At 24.9% G+C, this 23,886-nt stretch overlaps 3 protein-coding genes across 4 annotated transcripts; 1 reads left to right on the forward strand and 2 right to left on the reverse strand.

Annotated features, from left to right (window-relative positions):
• Window positions 1-5,873: 5,873 nt before the first annotated feature.
• Window positions 5,874-7,920, forward strand: LOC112594845. Its single transcript, XM_025339857.1, has 2 exons — window positions 5,874-6,891; window positions 7,898-7,920. The coding sequence occupies exons 1-2, from the start codon at window positions 5,874-5,876 to the stop codon at window positions 7,918-7,920; spliced, it is 1,041 nt and encodes a 346-aa protein (XP_025195642.1).
• Window positions 7,921-13,527: 5,607 nt separating this feature from the next.
• On the reverse strand, window positions 13,528-17,213 carry LOC112594840 (cytoplasmic dynein 1 light intermediate chain 2-like). Its single transcript, XM_025339851.1, has 10 exons — window positions 17,051-17,213; window positions 16,747-16,820; window positions 16,568-16,684; window positions 16,239-16,469; window positions 15,284-15,411; window positions 14,603-14,832; window positions 14,347-14,458; window positions 14,077-14,286; window positions 13,897-14,014; window positions 13,528-13,808 (listed from the first exon to the last, which is right to left on the reverse strand). The coding sequence occupies exons 1-10, from the start codon at window positions 17,071-17,073 to the stop codon at window positions 13,612-13,614; spliced, it is 1,440 nt and encodes a 479-aa protein (XP_025195636.1). The 5' UTR covers window positions 17,074-17,213; the 3' UTR covers window positions 13,528-13,611.
• Window positions 17,214-18,722: 1,509 nt separating this feature from the next.
• On the reverse strand, window positions 18,723-22,726 carry LOC112594842. 2 transcript variants are annotated; one of them, XM_025339853.1, is made up of 10 exons: window positions 22,664-22,726; window positions 22,478-22,585; window positions 22,329-22,409; window positions 21,974-22,268; window positions 20,697-21,009; window positions 20,516-20,615; window positions 20,049-20,398; window positions 19,713-19,971; window positions 19,392-19,559; window positions 18,723-19,288 (listed from the first exon to the last, which is right to left on the reverse strand). In XM_025339853.1, exons 2-10 carry the CDS (start codon window positions 22,538-22,540, stop codon window positions 18,743-18,745), a joined length of 2,175 nt encoding a protein of 724 aa, XP_025195638.1. In that variant the 5' UTR covers window positions 22,541-22,585; window positions 22,664-22,726; the 3' UTR covers window positions 18,723-18,742. The 2 variants fall into 2 exon arrangements, with proteins under 2 accessions (XP_025195638.1, XP_025195637.1); XM_025339852.1 differs by lacking the exon at window positions 22,664-22,726 and having other exon boundaries at window positions 22,478-22,651.
• Window positions 22,727-23,886: the final 1,160 nt, after the last annotated feature.

A 23,886-nucleotide genomic window follows, 5' to 3' on the forward strand; every position in this document is an offset into this window, starting at 1 on the left:
CTTATTGTACTTCGTTCAGTTACGTATTGCTTTTATTATGAATTAACCTAGAATTAACTATCACGCATATTAAATCAAATAAAATTAATTCTATACCACAATAATTGGTAAATATCAATATAACAATTGGTAATAAATAATAATAAATAAAATAAACCTACTGTAACTTTACAATATGTGAAACACAAATTAAACTCTGTAGGTACACTGGCACTATATTTGTATGTACTGTCTTAGAGATTGAACTCTACAAGTAGATGCAAATAAAACGGAATTTTACCACCTAGACTCATATTTAAATATTTTTAAATAACACAAATATCCTGTCTTTAAAATTTATATGATCATAATTTTTGTATTTGAATAATACACAGATTTAAATCAAGCATTTTGCTAAATTAATTATTATATTATCTATCAGATATGACATTTATCGATTTATTCAATTTTGAAATATATTAAAATATTCAATCTGAAAAAGTGTATTTATATAAATTTAAAGGAAGTTTGGAAGGCAGATTATAGTTGATTTGCTAGTCACCTAGCATAATTTGCTTATGTACAGTATATAATAAATACTTTGTTTCTCATGGTGGATTATCTGATGTCTAACAATATGAAAAATGTCTACACAAAACCAATAGTAAGTCTGTCCGCTACTAAGATTTAATGCATTTTCAAGCCTTATACTGTAGAATCTTAAGAAAATTATTTTAATGGTGTTAATTATTATAATGTAAAAACATAATTTGTATTATATCTAATTCTGATAGTGTTTTGAAACTAATACAAATTATACCCTGAATTTTGAAATAAACAAAAATTAGCCTGTGGATTGAACAAAAGCATAAGAAATAATACTAACTAATGTTTGGGACTCAAGCTAGTTAACTGTAGTATCTGATAGTCAGAGTAATATTTTTCTAATGCAACTGACCACATCCAGTAAAGGCAATCAAAAGTTTTTGAAGAAACATTTGAAACTGCAGAGACAATATGGTAAAACAATAATTTCAATATGAAGTAAACGTAGATTATCTATGTTTTCTATTTTAGCATTTAGTGCAGATAAATGCTAATGCTAATTTGGAAAATATAAATCTGTAATACACTTTAACACAATAAAACAATAAATTAATTAAATCTCTGGTTGTGTGGCTCACATTGTTAACAATGCATTAAACGTGGCTTATAAATATTAGATTTTGATGTAGAGATAGCAGTATTAAAAATATAGCAATTTATATTACATATAATTTATATAAATTACATAAAATATGCATATCTCAATACTGAATAGAATATTTAAATTTTACTCAATTTTAATGTATTCGTACACCAATAATACCAACAAACAATTCGACCAGACCAAATAAAATACTTATAGGAAATTCAGGCGACAGTCAGCAAACATTATAACGTGAATAATAATAGGAACATTATCACTTATAGATATAGGTAAATATGTGTATGCTCATAATCGTTACTGGGACATAGATTAAGCAACATATTACTATTATAATTCATGGTGAGCATTTATATAGTTACTCATCGGTGTATGTCCCGTGTATTTTTGAGTAAATTTAAAAATGGCCAAGAAAAATAAAAAGCATATTATTACGTAACCAAATATCAGGTATCTTCAGAACAGATGGAATTGTATTGTTTATATTTGTTTTCAAAGTGCAAAGTGACATGATAGTCGTGGGGTTTCAATTTTATAGTGTAAAATGCACATTTTGCTACATCATATTAATACCTGCTCACTCAATATTTAATATAAATGTTATACTACGAGCACATTTTCAATACTTTGTATAAATTGTATTTATTTTAACTTGATATATTTTTAAACGTTTGGTTTTAACACTTGATAAAAATTTTTGTTTGCATATTTTGGATTTTCGAGTGCATAAATATGATGTGCACATTTATAGTAATTATTATTATTTTTCATTTGTAATGATTCACAGCAAGGAGGGCGAGAGAAGAAAGAAAAAGTGAAGAACCAACTGAACAACCAGAGAAAAACTGTTAAATCTAAATCGATGGTGAGATATGACAGCACCGGATTTGTAATGGTTATCAGTCAATATGGTCAATGCAAGGTATTAACAACTGTGCTGTCGGAAAATGATGTTAGCCTCCATATTACAAGTGTAAGAAACGGATGACTTTCAATATATACGCGGGTTACGAAAATCGAGTTCCAGTTAGTGTTTTCGATCGTAAATTATTTAAGTGCAATAATTTAATGGTTCTTATTCATTGAAAGTCGTAATGTTTTGTTTTCATATTTTGTTTAGTGCTAGTCCGGCCTTATATTTGCTGTAAATGCTGTAGTTTGGTATTCAGACGGAAAGTTACACTAGATCGACACCTGATAAATAAAAATAAAGCTACCGTCTGACGAAGAAGATAATCGTAAAACAAAAGAAAGTACAGGAAGAAAAATAATTTTTGTTCTGGTAATAATAATAACTAAATGTAAATGCCTTATTGATATATTCAGATCATTATAATAATTTATCACTTACAAAGAATAAAACGGTTCTTAAGTAGATATTTCTCTTTTCATTAGTTTCAAATAAACTAATTCTTTTGTGTTTAATAGTCTTTATTTATATTTAGATTACATACCTATGTAGGCGAGGTATTTTAACATTTGTCTTATTTTTCTAAAGTCGACTAACGTCGGATTGTCAATACGACCAACACCTATCTAAAATTGCGGACGAAAATCAATTTTAAAAAGTTGGACAAAAAGTCTGGATTCAGTTTTTACAGTCGGGCAAAAAGTCTATGCACATTTAGTGTTTGACCAAATTACTGAAAATACAAAATAGGTATTTATTCTATAATAAATATTTATTTTAAAGAACCCCAAAAATGGTTTGTACATACCTATATTATATTATTTTTCTATTTTCTTATTCTATTATTTCATATAATAACTATATATAACTATAAATAAAATAACGGAAATCCATTATAGTTAGGTACCTATAAATCGCATTGATGTTTATCGCGGCTGTAATATCTTCTGTTATCTACCAAAATATTATGGGTACTTACAAACGTTAATCAATATTATTATCACAATTATGAATCTAGATAAATCATTATATAGGTATAATGTTTATTTTCTCTTAGATATAATCGATTTCATGGTTGAATTATAAACTGATTTATTCCCTTACACGGTGTGTATCCTTGAACGTTTAATTGAAATGGAGTTTGTTAACAATTAAAAAGTGCTCATAATGAAATTTATATAAAGTTCATCGTAAGCTCGTTTCTAGTATTAAGAAAAATGTCCTGATATTTTAGTAACTTCCAATAGTAAACTAAAAATTATACTATTTAAAAATAGCATTTATTTTTAATAAACGCGTTTAAATAAAATTTAATTAGATTTTAAAAATCTAAATTGAACCTGAATATTCGCATGGAGGTGATAAAATATATAAATAGTAGGAAGCTAAATCTTGAATATTAAACGTACAGTTACAACTTTGTCATTGTCTGAAAACGTAATTTATGTTAATATTTTGAGTATATGTATGAACCTATTAAAATTAATAATAAATTATATTAGGTATGAATGAAATTTAATAGAATATTTTATAATTTAGGACTTTTGTCCAACTTTTAAAACAGTTTTTGAACGATTACCACACACACGATACATATATGAGTTGGCAAGAAATTGTCATTTATGACTAGTAATTGACATTAATTCCTAATAAAGAAGACAATGATGCTAAATTTAATATTCAATAATATTAAAATATTAAATAAATAATAATTATTTTTTATTATTTATTACATCAAGGTAAACTAATATGGTACTTAGAGTTACATAATTTTGAAGAAAGCTGACATTATACAAGACACATCTATTAATTTTACATTGTGTATTACAGTTGTATCTTGTAAAACCTTATGAGTCGAAATTGCTGTTCAAGAAGGTTGATTCAAAAAATAACATAATACTTACCAATGTTCTATAATCTTTGTATACTTCTTTTGCTGGCCTTGGATAGCGTTATTTTAGACTACTTTATTTCTTCAATTCGTTCACAATATTCGTTATGATTGGAAAAAAAGTTATTGCAATTAGGTTTTTTTTTCAAATTAATAATGAAATTGTGTTGTAAAATTTTAATCGCATTACATTAAATCCATTTTTGAAAATATTAAATTAACACTTTTCTTGAACACTGCCCAAACAGCATTGTCTCTACCGCTGCTTTCACCAGACTGTTCGACTTACAAAACGATAGATACACCGAGTTCGATATACAATAATCTATTATTATGAACTATAACATAAATATCAAGAAATCAATATCACAAAACCTAGTTAAGATAATCTATAGTCTGTTCAATCCACAGTAACAATTTACATTGCTTAAAATAATACAGAAATGTAGACATAACTACGAAATATTCAACAATGTCTATCATCATCAGTAATTGTCAACAATGATTAGGGAATGATGATAATTTCTAAATGGTCATTTTTTCCGGTATCAGGTATATCGTATGTACTATATAATATTATATAATATATAATACAAACGCAGGCGACAATAGATTTGTATCGAAACGATAAGAAAGATTGTCGAAAACCCACAACTTATATAAAAATAAACTCTACGCATATAACATATTATGTAAGGTAATAAATTATTTATTATCTGTTCTTCATTATTAGAAATAATAAAAATAATTGTGTACTAGGACTACTAGCTGAATTACCGGACTTCGCCCGTGTGTATTGTGTAGTTTATGCTGTCTCAAAATTAAATTTTTAAATCAACACACATTGTTGTGTTTTAAAGTAGAAAAAAATTTATTTTACTTAAATTTATCAAGTGCTAAATAGTATTAGTAGCTGTAATTTAAATAAACAAATATAATTATAATAATAATCCTTAAAATATCCTAGTCACTCATTTAAATTTGGACTAAACGACTCACCACTTTGCACATTTCCTCCTAATAAGTATAAATGTGACCTTTCTCATATTTTATTTAACTGCCCTGCTCTCCGACTTAAAAGATTAATTCTTTTCAACACTCTTATGTCTCTTAATATTCCCATCAACCTTTATTTCATCCTAAACTCCAATTCTGAAACGGGAGATGGTATTTTGCGCCATTTTAATTACCTGTAATTTGCGCCATCAAAAGGTACATTTAAGGACGTATGTAATTTGCGCCAAAATATAAAAACATAACATGTATTTTGCGCCACATATACAAATTAATTTTGGTAATTTGCGCCACGACAGAAAACGAAAAGGAATATGTAATTTGCGCCACACTTTTAACTTCAGTATTGCTGGAATTTACCAGATAAATTTACTGAAATAATCACATAGGATATACAATAGTCAATAATACGTATCGACGTGTATCCAATATAATATTGTTGTGTTCTACTGATAATAGACATATCATCTCTATTAGATTACGTCTAATCTAACGAAAATTTTCAATCTATTGTTACATATTGTTAATATTGAACAGCAATGTCGCGAATCGTGATATTTACAATTAGTCCGATATAAATCGCGTGTGCGTTCATGTTATTTATTTTATTTTAAAATTTTATAAAAATATAAGTAATGGAAAATAGTACAAATATTGGTGAAATTATTAAAAGCACCAGAGGTAAAGATTTATTATTATTTTCAAATTTTACGTATCGCAAAGTGCATGAATCGAAAAATGCTTCAGTACGATGGCGTTGTACTGTCAGAACTTGCACTGCAAAAGTGTATACTTCTATAGAAAATATTGTAGAAATAGTTGAAATTGTAAATGAACATAACGGGCATGATCAACCAAGTATAGACAGAAAAATGTTTTCAAACGGATGTAAGAGAAAAGCTGTGGAAAATCTGTATACTAAACCAAGTAAGATATTACGAACTGAAATTTCTGAAAATATATCTAATTTACAAACTATCACTACTGATGATATATCACTAGTTCGACGTAATATTTATAACGCCCGTAGAAAAATGGTGCCACCATTACCTAAAACAATGGAAGAATTGCAAAATAGTATAAGCAATTTAAATTTGAAAACGGACCTCAATGAGCAATTTTTATTAATAAATGATCCGAACTGTCATATAATAATATTTTCATGTGACACAAATTTAAAAGTTCTATGCGAATCTGAGATTATATATATGGATGGAACTTTTGAATATTGTCCCAAGTTATTTACGCAATTGTTTTCTTTGCATGGTTTATGCAATGATCATTATATACCACTATTATTTGCATTACTTCCAGACAAAAAAACTTCAACTTACGTAAATTTATTTAAAAATATCATACATTTGTGTAATGCACGTGAACTTTCTCTAAAACCAAATTTATTTATATCTGATTTTGAAGAAGCAATTCATGTAGCATTGAGACAAGTCTGGGATGACACTAAAATATTTGGTTGTAGATTTCACCTAACTCAGTCGTGGTATAGAAAAATTCAGGAATTAGGATTATCCAACGTATATCAAAACAATAAAACAGAAGAAAGCAAGTGGCTAAACCATACATTTGGGTTGCCATTTATTTCTCCAAATGAAGTCAGTAACTGTTTTATTGAAGATTTTATGTCATCGATTCCTAATGACATAAGATTTCAAAAATATGCCGATTATTTAGTTGACACATATATCTGTGAAGAGGCTAAATTTCCACCAATAATTTGGGCTGCGAATATCGCGTCACTATCTCTCACTACTAATGCTTGCGAATCATATCATTCACGTTTCAATTCCGAGTTCTATCACCCACATCCTACTATTTACCACTTTTTGGATGTACTGAAAGGATTTCAAACCGAAACATTGATTAAAATTAAAAGTATACATCTTAAAAAACGAAATTCTACTAAAAATAAAATTCGTTTGGAAACTTTTCAACAAATATATGAAGACTACAGACAAAATAAAATTGACAGAAAAGGCTTAGTTTCGTCATTAAGCTATAAATATAAAAAAAACGTGAGTAAGCTAAGTATTATAAGTAGCTAGGTATTTTATTTCAAAAATTATACGTTATACTACGAAAATTGTACATACTTAAGAAACTTTAAATTTATACATTTATTTACAATTATTTTTTTTTTTTATTTATTAAAATTAAAATGTTTCAGCATATTATCATTTTTTATATACCTATCAGATTTTTATAAGTTTTATTACTAAACGAAAATTTTACATACTAAACGAAACTTTATATTTATTCATTTATTTACAATTATTTTTTTTTTTTATTTATTAAAATTAAAATGTTTCAGCATATTATCATTTTTTATATATCAGATTTTTATATGTTTTATTACTAAACGAAAATTTACTTATTTAATATACATGGAGTTCGTTTTGTGAATTTTGTGAACTGTGGCGCAAATTACAATTTTTGTAGGTAAACGATGGCGCAGATTACATATTGCCTTTTTACTTAGTTTTATTTGGCGCAAATTACAAACTAAAAAAGTGGCGCAAATTACCAAAATACAATTTTAGATGTGGCGCAAATTACATATATTTTTTTTTTTTTGGGTTGTTTTTGGCGCAAATTACATACGCCCTCTGAAACAATTATCAAAACAATAATTGCCTTTATACAGGAGGCTGGCTTTATTATATAGTATAATATATAAGTACTTAATTGTCTGTTAATCTTAATTTTTATACTGTTTTATTCTTATTATGTAATTTTCAAGCTATCATAGTTTATATTAGCGGCTTTTATAATAAAAAAAAAAAAAAATCCTTAAAATATATATAAAAAAATAGGCCTTTTTTATGTTCCCATTCTGTAGCAACAATGCGACACTAACGTTTTTCCAATTTTTTTTTCACAGAGTTGTTCAAAATACCTTCTTGAGTGTCACCACGTCACCCGATTTTTAATTTTTTGTCTGAAGACACCGAGGGGGAATTGTATTTTTACTCATATTTATATAAAACAAATTGGTTTTTTTTACGTTCCCGTTTTGTGACGACACTACTTAACATTTTTCTAATTTTTTTTACAAGGTTGTACCAAATCCTCCTAAGAGTGATCTATTATTCACAATCTAATTTCATTCGTCATTTCACTTATAATTGTTTATGCACTCTATCGTAAACTACAAATTAATATCATATTTTTAATAATATGTAGTTTTAACTAATCACAAGTATCGTTACGTTTTGTTTTTTGTATCATAGCTAGTAAATATCGTGTTGGCATTGCGCTAACATTATCATTTTTTCGATACTGTGAATTTTATTATTTAACAAACTTAGAACAGTAAGACAAAAATAAAAATATTTATTTAGTAATATCCTACCAATATTTGATTGCTAATATCAATTGTCATTCAAATTGTTCATACAAAAAATTAAAAACAAATAATTTTTGATAGGAAAAAAAATAAATATATATATTATGTTCATCACTTCCACTTTCTACATTATTTGGAATACAAAAATAAAAATCGGCATCGGTATCATCAGAACCATTTAATACGTGATCATCCTCAGCCTTACTTAACCATGTGGACATTTTTTCACAATTTTTGTCAAATTTCGTGTATAAAAGTAATATGAAAACAACGACAAGATAGTATCGTACGAGCGGGACGCAAACATAATCGCAATATTGCGAAATTCAACGGATCATAATAACCACTAATGGACGTTTTTGTACTGGATTTTTATTTTTTGTTAACTTAAGTATTATTATTTGGATAAGAGGTATATGGAGTTTCAAATCAATCTATTTTTATTTGAACAAATGGTTCCCAAATCCTAATATAAGCTAATGTTGGCGAAATGCTAACACCGATACCGATTACCTCAATTATAAGAATTGCGTTATCGAAAAATAATATTCTTCCTATCGATATGCGAAAAACACTCAAACGTGTTACGATCCGCCCAACGCCGAAAGCGTGCCGATCTTCAGTTTATTATTATCATTTTTGTTTTATAATTCAGCTACTATGCTATTACTATTTAGAATTTAATAAAATTAAGTAAAATACATTTTTTCTTCTTTAAAACACCACAAAGCGTGTTGATTTAAGAATTTCACTTTGAGAAAAAAACTACACACGGACGAAGCCAGGTAATTCAGCTAATATTATATAATATATTGAGTGTTGTTTGCATACCGATAAGATTATAAGAATAATATTATTATTTTTCGATAACGCAATTTTTATAATTGAGCTAGTCGGTGTTTTCCTAATAATAAAACTATTACCTATTAAAAATATTATATTGTAGTTTATAATTTCGGCAAGTAGGTATTTATTTACGAAAGAGTGCATAAACGATTATAACTGTAATCATGAATAAAATTAAATTGTGAATGATAGATCATTTGTAGAAGTATTTGATAAAACTTTTGGATAAAAAATTGGAAAAATGTTAAATAGTGTTGCCACAAAATGGAACATAAAAAAGGCATATTCTTTTATATAATATATAAGAATAATAATAAATAATAATAATTCATATTATTTAATAACTGTTCTTTACTGAGCACGTCTATTCGCCCTATTCACGGTAAGTCTAAAAACTGAAAAATGTATTATTTGATTGGAATATTAGATTTGTTTTCATTAAATATGTTTAGAAGACGTTTTACCAACATTTGTCTCGTCTTACTAATGCATACTATACTACCTATAGTCTATGACTAGGGTCTTCAACCCGCGGCATACCTTGTCTTTATTTATGTTCCGCGAACAGATTTGATAAAATTAGAACGGTCATAAATCATAATTTAAGCTCGGTGTGTACGAATTGCGTCCCAACGTAAAAACATAATTTTCCTACCCGTATACAAACTCTAAGTATAATCCGTTTAAAAGTTATCTTACCATTTGAAATGGAACTGGGAAAAAATATAATTATAGAATAGTTGTATAGATAAAGTCTGACGCAACTCATGTAGTCATTTAGATAAAGTCGGATGCAATTCGTGTGCAGCCTTTAAGCTTAAAGACATCACTATTGAAAAAATTGGGAAATATGTGATAAGATAAATTGTATAAATGTTGGCTGTTGCCTGTTAGTTCGATGTAATGAATAATGATACAATATTAAAAGAAAAGTACAATAACGTTAAACTTTAAATTTTTTATTCAAAATATATTGATATGGAGACATTTCCTTATCTTCGAATTTCGAAATAAGTAATATGTAATAACGTATTAAATATTATGTCTCTTTTGGTAATATATTCGTACCAATTTACACTCGTGAACATATTTTTTCACGAATGAAAATTGTCAAATCGAAAACTAGAGCTCGGTTAATTGACATTCACTTAAAAAACTCGCTGAGGTTTGTATCATATCAGATACAATCAAATATAGAAAAATTAGTAATGAAAAACAATCTCAGTTATCACACTAAAAATAAAATTAATAATTTTTAATTTGAAATTGAAATATATTAATATACTTATATGATATATTTTAATAACAATAATAGTTTATAATATAAAATGTAACCATAAAAATTATAATAATAAAATTGAAATTTTAATACGAATGTGGCCCGTGAGATTAAAAAAAAAAAAAATAAATGGGTGGCCCGTTGTTTCAAAAGCTTGAAGACCCCTGTTCTATAATATTAATACACATATCTCAATTCTAATTTTGTGTATTTAACTTAAATATTAGTATAATAGTTTATTAATTTAGGGCTATGAATTTAATGCACTAAAAACTTTAAAATATGCATTAAAAATGTCAAAAAAAAAAAAAATTCAATAAAATATGCACTTAAAATGTAAAATATGCAATATAAAATGTCAAAAATTATAGTATAAAATATATTTAAAATGGTTTTTAATTAAATTTTAATATTTATATTGATAGTAGAGGACATTATTAATTTAGTAGGTACATTATATTTAAAATTCATAAACATGTGTTTATTTAATAAAAACAAAAAAATATATTAAAAATGTTGATTAAATTATTTTAATTTAAATTTTGTATAATGCTATTCACCTAAAACATTTTTAAAAATTTTTTTTATATATTTATTTTGTTAATAATTAGGTTTTTAAAGATATTAATTAACAGAATTTAATTTAAAATACTAGAAATAAACTAAAAAAGAAAATATGACCTAAAAATGCAAAACGTAAAAAAATGCAAATTTAAGTTTCATAAATGAATATGTTGTTAAATAATTCAAATTGTGAATTTACAAAGCTACATCTCACAAACACCCAAAAAAATGCACTTTTCTACAAATTCGCAGCCTTACTTATTATTAAATTTAAAGGAAAAACATTATTTGTGTTCTGTCATCATTTTTTATAATATTTTAATTTTTAAGTGTAGGTAGTATGAATGTGTAAGTTATTAATATTTAAAATTTTTATAACAAAATGTATAGTGTACAAGAAGATGAAAAAATTACTCATTTTTTTATTCTAGTTAAAAATTATAATAATATATTAATTAATTGTACCATTATTTTTTCATTCATTTTGTATAATAATTCTTCCTTAAAAAATAATAAATTTTTAAAAATGCTCATTACCAAATGTATAAAGTTTGGAGACATAGTTTGAAAAAATAGCTTGATTGATCTCAAGTTAATATGATCATAAAATCATATCAGTTTTTAAAACTATATAATTACATTATTATGATCATATGTAAGATTAGCAAAATGTTGGTACATTTTGATTGAAGTAATTATCTCCTTCCTCGCAGGGTGAATTAAAAAATATTACTAAATGTAATTTAAAGACAAATTTAGTGCTAAATTAAGTACTTTTAGCGGTGTTCCTATATACGCTAGTATGTCATATTTTTAAACAGTGTAATTAAAGCCTTATATAACTAATCAAGATAAATAATTTTTTAATTTTCCGATATATTTAAAAATTATAGAATACAATCATTATAATAGCAATATGGTTAATTGTGTTTAGTACCTTATTGTAAATGATTAATTTTATTAAACAATTTATTACACAAGTGATTTCATTTAGCATCAAATTATATAAAAAAACTATAAGATTTAAGCTTGATCATTTTAAAATGGTCCATTAAATGTTTACAAAATGTATTAGGATTATTTCATATTTAAAGTGCATGTTAACCACAATAACAAATATAATATAGTACTAGTTAAAAAAAAAGTTACAAATTTTATAAAGCTATAAATGTTTACAAACATATAGATAATAGTTAAAATTGAAAGCTATGTTAAAAGGGTATGTATTATGCACTTCAATATTATAATTAATATACAGTACATACATACATTACATCAATATTGAGTTGTACGATGATGTACTTATATCCCATCTTAGAAGTAATTTTTACAGGGAAAATTTGTTTTTAAATTAAGTTCACTTTAATATTTTTATATTTAAAATAATAATATTTAAATCTGTGTAAAAAGTAGATCAATATAAATAAAGTATAATTTTTTTAACTGTTGCTTGCCTGTATTTTGAAAAATTATTGCTTACCTAACCATCACACAATTAATTTATTAAATTAATTTTTTTTTCTAAACAAACCATAAAATTAAGTTATAAATAAACTTAACATACAATAATGCTATATTTACTTTAATAACTTAGAAATTTTAAAATAAGAAAGATGATAAAAATAAAAATTCATTGTCATAATTTTGTTCCTCATTGTTCATATCCTAAGAATATTGTATCTTATAACTAGGGCTCAAAAGTTGATAACCTTAAAAACAATAAAAAATGACCTAAAAAAATATATATGCAAATATGACATAAAAATGGCAAAAAGTCCTAAAAAATGACCAAATAATTACAAATATTAATTTTATATTAACAAAAATATGTTTTTTTTAAAAATATTTTATTCTATTTTACTATAAAATTTAAAATATAACATAAAAATGATAAAAATGTCCTTAAAATAAGAAAATAAAAAAATAAAAAATGTTTGTTTTATAAATTTATCAAAGCTTACAAATTATTTAAAAATCAAAATCAGCATTGTACAATTAGAGCATATTTTATGTTATCGAAAATAAATGAATGACAATTATTTGTTAATAAATATTTATACTTCTTTCCACGTCTACTGAAGTGATTGGGGCAAATCTGAAATAGACTAGTGTGAAATCAGTAAAAATGACCTAAAAATGTCAAAAAATGACTTAAAAAGTAATAAACACCAAAAAATGCAAAATAAAAATTAGTTATTCAGATTCACATGCTTATGAAACAGATTTGTGGCCAGAAGAGCATCGTCTAAAAAGTTCCAAAAAAAAAAATGTAAAATGTATCAACTTCAGAGTCCTACTTATAACTCATTTATCTAAGTTTGGCTCGACTTATACAAGAATTATTGATTGTTTCAAAATACAAATACATACCGTGCGATAATATAATTAAAATTAAAATAAAATTTAAAAAATTAAAATAATAAATAAAGATTTAATATCAAAAAAATAAATAAATATTTTATATGTTTACTCTAAGCTAAATAAATAAATAAAATTGCACAAAATGTTAATGATTATTAGGTTATCACAAAAATAGGAAAAATAATTTATCAACCCTGAATTAACACTCTGACGACGATTTTTCACTAAAAGTAGTAGAGATTTGTTCTTCAATTCCGTTTTCGGATGAGTTTGTTTCAGTAGACGTTTCATGTGGCAAATTCAATGTTCGTTTAGTCAATCTGTTTAGTTCGGCTTCTGTGTCTGTATGATATTCAGTTTTCTCTAAAGATAGAGATTTTGAACCAGATAACTCACCTATAATATACAATTAAAATAGTTTAGATTGTTATAGTATGATGATGATGATGTGAAAAAATATTTAGCAACAAAAATATGTTATTACTTGTTGTTTTGGTTAGAACAGGACTTTGACTGGATTTTTTATGCAACAAGGAATTGAAAAAGTTAGCCAACACTCCTTCACCTGGGGTTGATGTATTAGCTGATTTTACTGGATCAATCTATAACATAGTAAACAGATGTAAAATCAAACTATTAAAATTGTTTTAGGGAGCTATTTAACCTTTTTTGTTGGAGAACCTTGTCCTTGACTGGTTAATGATAGACGTCTATCACCTGACTTAGAAACACCTGTCAGTGATCTCATTACAGAGTCTTGCCTTGGTATACCAATGGCTGACTGTTGGCTTGCACTTTGGTTCAGTAATCCTAATTGTTTGTTCAAAAATACTTGTTCATCTTCTGCTTGGATTTCATGTTCTTTAGCAAAAGCCTAAGAAAAATAGATGGTTAATAAATAAAATTGTTATATAAATTGCTATACAGTACAAACCTTTCTTGTATTAACTTTTGTTATAACAGAGTTATAAAACTCGTCAGGTCTTATGGTCTGCATGTTATCATAGAGAATACTAATTTTCTTCATACTATCCCATCCTGCTGGTCTGAAAAAAAACCAAGCACTATATGTGTCATAAAAGTTTATTAAAAAATAGCAAAAACCTAATATCTTATATTAAAATTCATAAATTTTTAAATTCGCATTTTAATAAACGATCAAAATTCAAATATCTAAATAATAAACCTACATGAAAACTGCATCTTTTTCGACAATCAATGCTGGTGTTTTAAATGGAAAGTTATAAATCTTATGTGTAAGAAATTTATATAATAAATCACAGTTTTTATCTTCTTTGGCTGATGTATAAAACAGTGAAGCACCATACTGTAAACAAAATTTACGCACTGCTTGCTGTATGAAATCAAAATGTTCATCTTTATAATCATTTTCTTTTTCCAAAACACTTATGTAATCAGTCTATAACAAATAAAAATGGATGTATCTATTAATATTGATTATAAAATAATTATTTTAAGAAGACGTCATACCTGACACATGTTAACTTTGTCTTACTTATATAACAACAAGTTAAAAAAAAAAATTAACAGAAGAATTCATTTCACCTAGTTATTTATTATACTAGAATGAATTGACCTATTATTAAATCTAAAGCTAAGAATATTATTCATGATCTCATGTAAGTTTTATTTTTAAGTAAGTTATGATTTAGTAAGTATTTTAAAATCTGTACCATTTAAAGCCTTGGATAATATTAATACCTTTAAAATTTTATAATAAAATAATTTATAAAATGAATTAACTGTGTAAAAACTTTGCTATATTACGCAAAAATAGAGTACATTTGGGAGTACAACATTATTTTAATAAAAATACTTGAACTATTAATAATACCAATAAATATACATACCATTGTAACAACAACAATTATATTTAAACCTAAATTTCTTGTAAGTACTCCATCTCCAAGTGATGGTTCCCAATACCCATTTTTATCACCAACATTTTCTTCAATGTATTCGTTCCATTTCTTAATGCCTGTAAATAAGAAACAAAAATATTTATTAGATAAAAAAAAATAGTGTTTAAATAAAAAAAGAATAATTGCATAAAATTGAATCTAAAATGTTATTTAATGTATTATCATAGTAAAATATAGTAAACATAGCTTTTGTATGATACAAAATAATGTTTTATAAAATAAATACACCAATTAATTTTTTTACAACAGTAATTTTAATCTCATGTCATTCAATTATGTGTATAAAAATCATAAAATGTTGTGTTCACAGTAATATTATTTAATAATGGAGAATTACTTTACAATATATGTGTACAACCTTGGGCTTTGTATCAACTAATACAATTTTAAGTTAGTATATTCATAATATTTTAAAGTAAATAAAATAAACCACCTATGTAGTAAAATACCTACATTTTATACAGAACAGTATACTACAAGTACCACACAATGATGTCAAGTAATATAACATATGATTAAATTTATTAGGATATTTTATAACTTAATAATTATTTAAAATATTATTAAGTATGTTAAGTATTTTTTTTTTCTTTTTTGACTTATAAAAACAATAAAATATAAGTTTTTATTAAAATAAAGACTAAATATGTTAAAAATATATGATAATTAAATGAAAATTTAGAAAAATTAAAGATTAAATAAACAACATCATACGAGTATATCTAGTGATACATATCATGTAATTATAATACCATTTACAAGAACCGTAATTATTTTTCTCTAGAATACTAAAATGTAAATAAATAAAATTCATCAATTTTTATAGCATAAATTAAGTTTCTTTAAAAAATGAGTTTTTAACTAAATTCAATTCAACACTTACAATTGTGTCTATATTCTCGAAGTTCTTCACTAGGGATTGGTAGATTGTCAATGTAGTCTTGCAGTAATGTTGCCCAACTTTCTAGTTGATCCATTATATTCCAAGGCGTTTTCATAGAAACCACAAACATTATCAATGTGTTCTTAAAGTTCTTCTCTGACAAAGCAAATTTTAATAGAAATGAGTACTTTGGATTTCCATCTTGTACCCATACATTCAATTTTGTATGATCTAGAAAATAGCATTATTTTGTAATGAAACTTCCAATATCTTATGAGAAATTTTATTTTTAAATATTTAGTTACATTATCACCTAATAAATAACTAACCTTCTTTATATTCATCACGAATATCAATATACGCATATTCCAGTCCAATTCCCTTTGTTAGATCATCAATACCCTGCAACTTTGCAACAAGAGTGGTTTTACCACATTGGTTATCACCTGTAAAAAAATGAATGTTAAAATACTTAAAGCGAAAAAAATATGATTCTTCTATAGTTTACCTATTATAATCATAGACTTGTCAGTCGGTAATCGAGTCCCGCCCTTTTCTTTTAATGAGATCAACATGGAATTCCTGCAACAAAACATTAAATATTACACACATCTGAGGATATTTAACAGTTGTTAAACATCAACCAGATTTTATTAGACAATTACGGAATCATATTGTTCAAGTTTCAAATTTTAAATGATTTACAAACTCAAACAGACGTTTTTATAATCAAGCATTTATGTTTTACTGTTGACATTTAGTATAGTTATAGTATATACTTAATATGTTACATAATGGTATTGATCACTCACCATAAGTTTTCTTCTTCTTGCATTTTAAAATAAAAAAAAATGTTATGCTTGACGATTTAACAGCAGAATATATTGCTAGCTTACAAAGTTATGACAATGATAATAAACTTGCACTAATATTTACACGATAAAAATTTAAGTCAATAAAATAAAAAAATAATCAAATCTTATACACAATAAAGTAAAAAAATAATTTTGTCATTATGTTCTAAATAAATTATGAAATTGTTAGTTTTTTTTTTTTTCATCATGTTTTGAAGTTATTTAGTGATATTGTTGATGCGATTATGATAAAACCTTATCAAACTACAAGACTTGATAAGAATATTTGTCGAAAAAATGGTGATAGACATATAATAGAATTGTTATCACAGAAAGTTAATGGCCATTGGCCATTCGCTTATATTGTGCACATATACCAAAGCTGCAAGCCAGGTCCTCGGTACACTTTTAACTTATAACTTATAATGGATTTTGGAAGCAGATCGGTGTTCTGAAACATGTCAAACGCGAAGAGCCAAAAAATGTTCTGAGTTACAGAGTTAGAGGTGGCGGTGGTTGAGATTTATGTGGATATTGGTATTTGAAATTAGTACATTTTCCGTGATATGCTTATTAGTTATTAAATAAATTTAGTCCATTGCGCTGAGAAATTATACTGTGCACGGCTAAATATAATTAGTATCTGAGTATCTAACAATAAAATTCTTTTTTATACATATTACAAGATCATTAATTATTATTTATTAGTTAGTTATCACACATTATGTCAATATTCAGTAAGTGTATCGGTTTTGAAACTCCGACTCAGTGTCTTGAAGTAGCAATATAGCTTGATGATTAATGATATGCATTACTGCATTAATATATCGTAAATTACTAGTGCGTATTCAGTGTTGTACACTTAATAATAATTATAATGATGTGTATATTCTAAGCTCGGTGATAAGTTTTACTAATAAGTAATAACAAATTACATATTAAGTTTCTTTATATCAACATGCATAGAAATGCATTATTTTTAAATACAAATACATTTAAATAATTAATTATAACTTAACTGAGGTAAAATATATTGAACAGAGCTCAAATTTTGAACACATCATGACAGACAACATAGTTGTGAACCTGGTTTTAGTTATAGAGATGATAAATATTTCATAAATAAAATAAAAATAATTTTGGTATCTATTTCACAAGACATTTAATCCATTAATAAGTATTAGGCCAAGATGAATTCTTGAAATGATTGTACAGTACTATTTAACGGGTATTATATAAAAAATAATTAGAAATATTAACATATTTACATTTTGTTTTACACAACTTTTGTTCAGATACATGTATTAAAAAAAAATACATACATGTACATTTTATTAATATTCATTTTTGAACAAATTATTTATATTAATTTGAAAAAATCCAGGTATTTAAAATAAAGACAATTTAACATTAGTATAAAATAAATTTCATTACATTCAAAAAAGAATTGACTCACTTTAATTATAGATTTTTTAATTTATTAAATTCTTAATATTTTATATTTAAAAAAATTAATACCGATTACATCAAGTTTTCTTTATATAAAAAAATTTAAAATGTATTATAAATAATAATTACTGAATAACATTACAATATACAATTAAAACATCATTTTTTTTACTGATTTAAGTTAACATTTGACTCGAAACATTAAAAATCTTCAATATTAAATTTCATTGCCTCGCAAATATTATTTAAAAGAGATGTATATTCTTTTAATCTTTCTAATTCATCTGCTGTTATTTGAGTTTTACTTACAATATCATTCAAACAATCAATATTTATTTTTAATGTATCCAATACTTTGCCTAATTTACCATCAAATGTACATATGTGTTGAAATTCTCCATTTAAGGATAATTGTTCAAAATACTGAATTAAATCATCATAATTATAACTATGATTGATTTTCATCTCCAAATAATCTTTTATAATAGTTCTAACTTCAGGTTGTTTAAAAAGCATAGAAATTAAATGATTTTGATTTTCAGTGATACTAGAAAAATACACTATAGTTTCAATAGTCCATTGTTGAACTAATGGATGATGATCAAATAAATATTGAAGAAAAATATCCATTATCAGTTTTTCTTGAAACCGTGGCATGTGTAATAATATTGATCGGATCAGGCGTAGTCTGCATCGCTTCATTTCTGTAGTATCATCATAAGCACAACTACTTAATATTTTAATAGTCTAACAATAATAACAAACAAATATATTATTTTAATATAGCATTAATATTTTTTTTTATTTCAAAGTATTTTTTTTAACTCAATTTACTTTAATAGTGCTTTACCTTTGGAATTATTCTTTTTAGTAATTTTTCAGAGCCAATACTGACTTCTACTAGTGCACATAAATATTCAGATGGGTATTCATCTTTAATACAATTCCATAAATATACTATTTCTTCATTTAAGTGTTCATAGTTTGTTTGTTCTGGTAATATACGTATAATTTTTATCTAAAAAATATAACATGCAATTATTATAATATAATAAATTTAGTTATACGAACATATTACACAAAATATACATAGACAATAACTATAATTGAAATAAAGAATTTCAACTTAAAAAATTAATTGAAGCAGCAAAACTAAAAAAGTTTTTAATACCATTTCTGATAATTGATTGTATTTTGAAAGTGTTGAAACATGCAGTATTCCAACAGCAGATTTCAGACTTTGTAATTTTAGTTGAGGACAACAGTTTACTAATTGACTTTTATTTGTTATTAAAGAGAAATGTCTTTTTAACAACATTTCAAGATAAATGTGCTGAGGACATTGTGCAAAACATGGAAAAACAATCAATGCTTCAAAGAGTTTAGCTAATTTTGAAAATTGTAAGATACATAAATCTGGCGACAAATATCTAAAAATAAAACAAAAAATAAATAAATAAATAGATGTTTTGTAAAAGTGTTTTAAAAAAAAGAAATTAAATTAAACCTCATAATAATTATCCACAAGTCACTACTGAACAAGGCTGGCCAATACTTAGTATTTAGAATATTTTGAATTAAAATGTTTTCAACATTTTCAAACAAGCTGTAATCTGATATTAGAATTATGGATGCTACATTAATCAGTAAATCTTCATATATATTTATGTTGTAACAACACATTATAGAATCTGTAGATTTAATCAAATTAAAAACGACACATATAATCTGACGAGCTTGTTGATCACAAGGAGCTTTTGTTAAACGTTTTATTAGCAGCATTGCAATGTACATGGCAGACATCTTTTGATTTGAAGAGTTGTTATTAATTATGTCTTGACAGCTTGACTGAAATGTCTAGAATATAAGAAATTTGAACACTTTATTAATAAGTTTAAAATTAATTTTTTTACTTAGGCTTATTACATATATTTTTTTGTTGTTTATAAATAAATAAAAATTAATTTTAATTACCTCCACAAATATATCATCTGATAACAACACTAACTGATCAACAAATTGTGACAATCTATCTTTGACAGCGACAGCATTTTGTGTATCAGATAACCAATAGCTAGAATAACAAATAAAAAATCACTAAGCATAAAATAATATAAATTTATTTGATTAAAAAGATATTATTATATATTCATACCTATTTAAGAATAAAATAAATTCTAACAATATATTATGAGATTTTGATACACGGCCATATGAACAAAGCTTAACTAAAACACTCATCATATATGTTAATAGTTTTAATGATGCTTCGTCATAAAATTTATGAGATAAAATTGTTTTTTTAATTTCTGAACACAGAAAATCAATTGGTTCATCATTTATGATACAATCTTTTAACTCTGCAGCATATTTTTTTAACATGGTAATATATGCTTTCCAATGAGAAGCCATAATTTTGTTGCTTGCATTATATACTGCTTCAGCACCATACCAAATATACTGTAATACTATAGACACACAAACATTAAAATTCCTATTTTCATCTTTTAAAATTTAATATCATATTATTAACATGAAACAGTAAATATATCGATGATTATTAGTTATCGTAACTATCTTGAATATATAATATTTTGGTAAACTCAATTCAAGAGACTACTCCATATTATCACCGTCTTATTATTTAAAGATAATTTTGTAATTTACAAGAAAAAATAATTTAATAATAGGTCTGTTTAATAAAATGTATGGCATAAAGTATATAAGACCAATTCATAACAAACAACAAACAAATTCTTGATAATGCATATTTTCACTTCAAATATCTGAGATTTACCATTTAAAAACCATAGTGTTTTATAAACAAGATATATGTCACAAATCAAAATAATACTAGGAAAATAGATATTTTAGAAATGTAACAAAAGTTCTGAAAAAATAAGTAAATTGGTAATCTATTTGTATTACAGGAATTTGCAGGGAATTGGTCCATTGAAATATACTTCTTGCTTTAATTTTTGTAGAACAAACTTAATTTATTAGTTTGTCATCTAGGTAGCAAAATTATTTTATAAGAAAATATCAACACACTATTTGTTTTTTATCTTTGGTCAATATATATTATATATAACATAGACTAAATATATTCACATAAAAATCATATCATTTTTTTTTTAATTTTTAAAGGTTTAACATATCAATTTATTTAATTTTTATTCAAAACAACTTGATATAGGTACATTAAAATTAAAAAAAAAAAAAAAAAAATTATATAAGAATAAAAATAAATGTACCTATGTGAATGTATTTTATTTATGTTATGTATGGGCCTTAGGCAGAAAACAAATATTGCGCTAAAATCCTCTTAAATAATATAAGACACAATGTTAAACTGTGTTAGTCAATAATCACAATAACAGAATTAAGTTTACCCAAAAATCATATACATAATCACATTAACCAATATCTTACCTTTAAGCAATAAGTTTAAGTCTTCTTTCAATGATAAATCAAATTTCACTTTTTCTAAGATACCAAAAAATAATAACTGTATTTCAGACGCCTTTTTGAATAATTCAGTGAGTAATTGCTTTACATTCATAATTAAATTGCCATAAATTAGATTGCTTTCTGAACAATGTTTAAACAAAGCAATTATGTTTTTTTCATATGCTAAGAGATTATTAACTATACTGTTTGATATACAAGACCCTTTCTCAATACATTCCATAGAATTTTTCTCAGTTTTCAGTATTTCAATGCAATCCTAAAAGGCATTTAAAATTTTTTATTTGTTTTCTTAGAAATTATTCAGATATTATAGTACCTGCAATAATTTATGTACAGAGGATTCTTTACTTCCTTCATAGTTTGAATCATTGATGATTTGTTTTACGTCGTCCAATTTCTAAAATCAGTTAAATATTTATAATTAAATACTTCAATTAATAATTAGATAAATAACTATTATAATACTTTTATCAGATCTGCGTCATAAAAATCATTTAAAAAGTTTTCTTCAGTACTGTCATCCATCATTTTTTCATGGTACTTTAGAACATAATACAGTAATGTTTTTTTTTTCTAAATGTAAAAACTTCAAAATTAATCAATTAAAACATAAATAATAATTAATGACTTAACAACGAAACGACTGCATACCGTATAGTGTTAGTGTGTTACACAACAGAGCGTCTTAGTGTACTATGAAATTCTTAAATGTCGATAGCAAATTGGCGCGAATGTTCTTATCATCAAAGTCATTCAATGATAATATTATCAAAATATCCTTATGATTACTATAATTCACAATTTTCATAATATTATAATTATTAATTACCTATACTTTATCAATCTCCAAATAGTCCAAATTTACTTAGGTAGGTACCTAGGTAGATTTCGATATTTTTGTTTAGCGCAAAGTAAGTATGCAGGTGGTAATTTAATTTAAGATAGGTAGGTTTAAAAGGATTGTTGAACATCATAATTAGTAATTACAAAATTTATTGTACAATCATTACTTGTGATATGATGGATGAACTAGTGATTAGTGGGCTAATTTAATGTAAGGAGCAAAGCGTTCTTCTACTCACTCACCAAAAGTCAAAAAGTATCTTGATTTATGATAGTACCTACCTACTATCTTAAATCGTGTAAAATACAAAAATTTTACTTCTTTGTAAAAATTTGAAAGTTCAATGCATTTGTAAAAGAATTGATAAAATAATATAATAAATTTATAATTATATCCATAATAACAAAATTGAATATTTGTTATTACATTGTATAACTGATAGGTAAACATTTTGACTAAAATGTTATAATTTGTTACCTCCGTCCTGTTATACAGAATGTTCTTCTATAAATATCCCAGCGACCAGCATAGAAAACAAATTGCACACAGCACTTAATGTTATTAATTTATAAGTCAATATTGAGCATACTGTATAGGCACTCGAAAAACGTTGAAAATAGATTCGTTGAATAAATAGCTTAAATTAACTTTAAAATGTTGAAAATGTCATTGATTAAGTACGTATAGAAAATAAATAATAATTTATGTATTTTTTTATAGGTAATTAATGGTGAAAACTAAAAAAATTCAAAACCAATTCAATTTTAAATAAAAATTCTTAGGTGATAAAATTAAAAATCGTAAGGGTTTTTAACTACAAAAATAAGTGACATATTTTCATAGTTTTAAGAATTTCATAAAAATATTTCAACTTATTTTATTAAACAATAAAAAAAAAAAAAAGTGTGACCATCTTTTCGATATTTCATAATTACTGTTCCAGGCAGCAATGACCAGTATTTTAATTTTAATATTTTACTATTTCAAATTTTGTTTTTAAAATAATATTTCATTATGACTTAGAATTTAT

Source organism: Melanaphis sacchari, unplaced genomic scaffold (genome assembly GCF_002803265.2).
Source record: "Melanaphis sacchari strain LSU unplaced genomic scaffold, SCAv2.0 Contig241_pilon_pilon, whole genome shotgun sequence".
NCBI classification, from domain to species: domain Eukaryota; kingdom Metazoa; phylum Arthropoda; class Insecta; order Hemiptera; family Aphididae; genus Melanaphis; species Melanaphis sacchari.